The 2,123-nt window shown below is 42.1% G+C and overlaps 1 protein-coding gene across 1 annotated transcript in view; it reads left to right on the forward strand.

Annotated features, from left to right (window-relative positions):
- Nucleotides 1–1,838, forward strand: part of LOC107705642 (zinc finger protein PLAG1-like) — a 14,569-nt gene extending 12,731 nt beyond the window's left edge. Inside the window, exon 3 of the mRNA XM_016509039.1 lies at nucleotides 711–1,838. Within this exon, the coding sequence (XP_016364525.1) occupies nucleotides 711–1,659 (949 nt within the window). The 3' untranslated portion in view covers nucleotides 1,660–1,838. The remainder of the gene's footprint in view (nucleotides 1–710) is intronic.
- Nucleotides 1,839–2,123: the final 285 nt, after the last annotated feature.

Genomic DNA, 2,123 nt, shown 5'->3' on the forward strand with positions numbered 1-2,123 from the left:
TGCACTGGGTTAGCTGGCCAATCAGAGCAGACTGTGCTTGTCAAAGGAGGGGGCTTTGTTGAAAACAACGTGTTTGAGAGAGGCAGGGCATAGAGGACCTACAATAATGTACAGTATTTGAAAAATAATGTGTTTTTTGAACATTAAAGCATGTCAACATATTCTGTTACACCAAATACACAAAATAATGATCTTTAAAATAGCATCATATGACCCCTTTAATCTTAACCATTAAAAGGATAGATCACTTAAAATTAAAAATTCTCTCATTTACTCACCCTCTTGTTGTTTCAAACCTGTATTTCCTTCTTCTGCAGAACACAAAATAAGATAATTCTGAAACTAAATGGGGTCGAAACAACATCATCAAACTTGTGTGTAAACTATCCCTTTAACTACCACAAAATTCAGAGGGAAATTATATTATTAAATTGTTGGAGCCCTAATCCCAATTTACACCTAATATCTGAAGGTAATAATTGATTGAAAGGAATATTAAAGCCCCAAACTGCAATCCCATCCCAAGCTAAAACCTAAAATCTGATTGATTGATTGATTGATTGATTGATTGCTTGATGAGAATGTTGGTCCCATAACTTAGTGAAATCTTATTAAGCAAGTCCAGATATACTCAATTTAGTTTTATGACATTTGGACAATAACAGTTTCTTATATGGTCAATGCACGCTAATGCATATTTGTGTCCATAGGCACATGGCCACACACTCGCCAGAAAAGACACACAAGTGCAGCTACTGCGAGAAGATGTTCCACCGTAAAGATCACCTGAAGAACCACCTCCACACACACAACCCCAACAAGGAGGCTTTCAGCTGCACAGAATGCGGCAAGAGCTACAACACCAAACTAGGCTTTCGAAGGCACCAAGCCCTTCACGCCGCACACCGTGGAGACCTCACCTGCCAGGTGTGTCTGCAGTCATATCCAAGCACTCCCCTACTGCTGGAGCACCTCCGTGGGCATGCAGGGAAAAGTGCTACCACAACTAAGGAAAAACGTCATCAGTGTGAGCACTGCGAAAGGTGTTTTTACACCCGTAAGGATGTGCGACGCCACTTGGTTGTGCATACAGGATGCAAGGACTTCCTTTGCCAGTACTGCGCACAACGATTCGGCCGTAAGGACCATCTTACCCGCCATGTTAAGAAAAGCCACGCTCATGAGCTGCTGAGTATTAAGGCAGAGCCTGTAGATTTGATAGAGTCACAATCCTCGCCAGCATCTGGGCCTCTCTCTCTAAGGTATCCAATAGGTCATGCTTCTTACTCGCCACCGCCGCCACTGAGGGTGGAGCTTGAAAGTTATCTCCTAGAGCTACAGGCTGAAGATACACCCAAGCTGAGTGATTCTGCAACGGTGACTGGAGAGATGACATCGTCCCTGGACTTCCTGTCTCCACTGTTTAATTTTCTGCCTTACAACCAAGGGGCAGGGCCTACTTTGGGAGTGGCTTACAGCCAGGAGGAGGGGCTACTGACCACTCCCATGCAAGACACACCAGAGCCTCTTAGCCTCCTTCACACAATCACACATTCACACACACTGTCACAAACCAATGCACTCACAACAAGTTATACACATCCACCATCTCTGAATACAACCACCACCCTGCCTCGCTTCCACCAAGCCTTCCAGTAACCCAAATACATTCACACACTTACAATATTTGTAGCACTTATTAAAACACTCTTATGTTTATTATCAACTTAGCCCTTAATCAAATTTATACAAGCATAGAGTCTCTCAAATCTTGGCAAGGCAGCAGTCTGCTTCCTTAAGCCAGTACCACATTTTTAAGGAAAGTCTTGAGGACAGTATCACACTTTTGGTCATTCAAGAGGTTGAAATTGCAATACTCATTTTATTTTCCATCTAGAGGTGTTTGAGCAATCATTTTAACAATGGAGGATGCCAATCCCCTTACAAATATAACTGAACATTAAATACATGGTTATGTGATTTATAAGAGCAGAGCTCAGTGTGTAGTGACGTTTCGCTCTCAAAATGCTGAGAGAGAGATTAACATTTTTAACTCATTAACACTTTAAACTTCTAGCGGTGTTGAAGTTCCAGCAAAGCTAAAATATATTTTGTCTAATGTT

The sequence above is a fragment of the Sinocyclocheilus rhinocerous genome, unplaced genomic scaffold (assembly GCF_001515625.1).
Source record: "Sinocyclocheilus rhinocerous isolate Xijiao unplaced genomic scaffold, SAMN03320098_v1.1 scaffold2669, whole genome shotgun sequence".
Lineage (NCBI taxonomy): Eukaryota > Metazoa > Chordata > Actinopteri > Cypriniformes > Cyprinidae > Sinocyclocheilus > Sinocyclocheilus rhinocerous.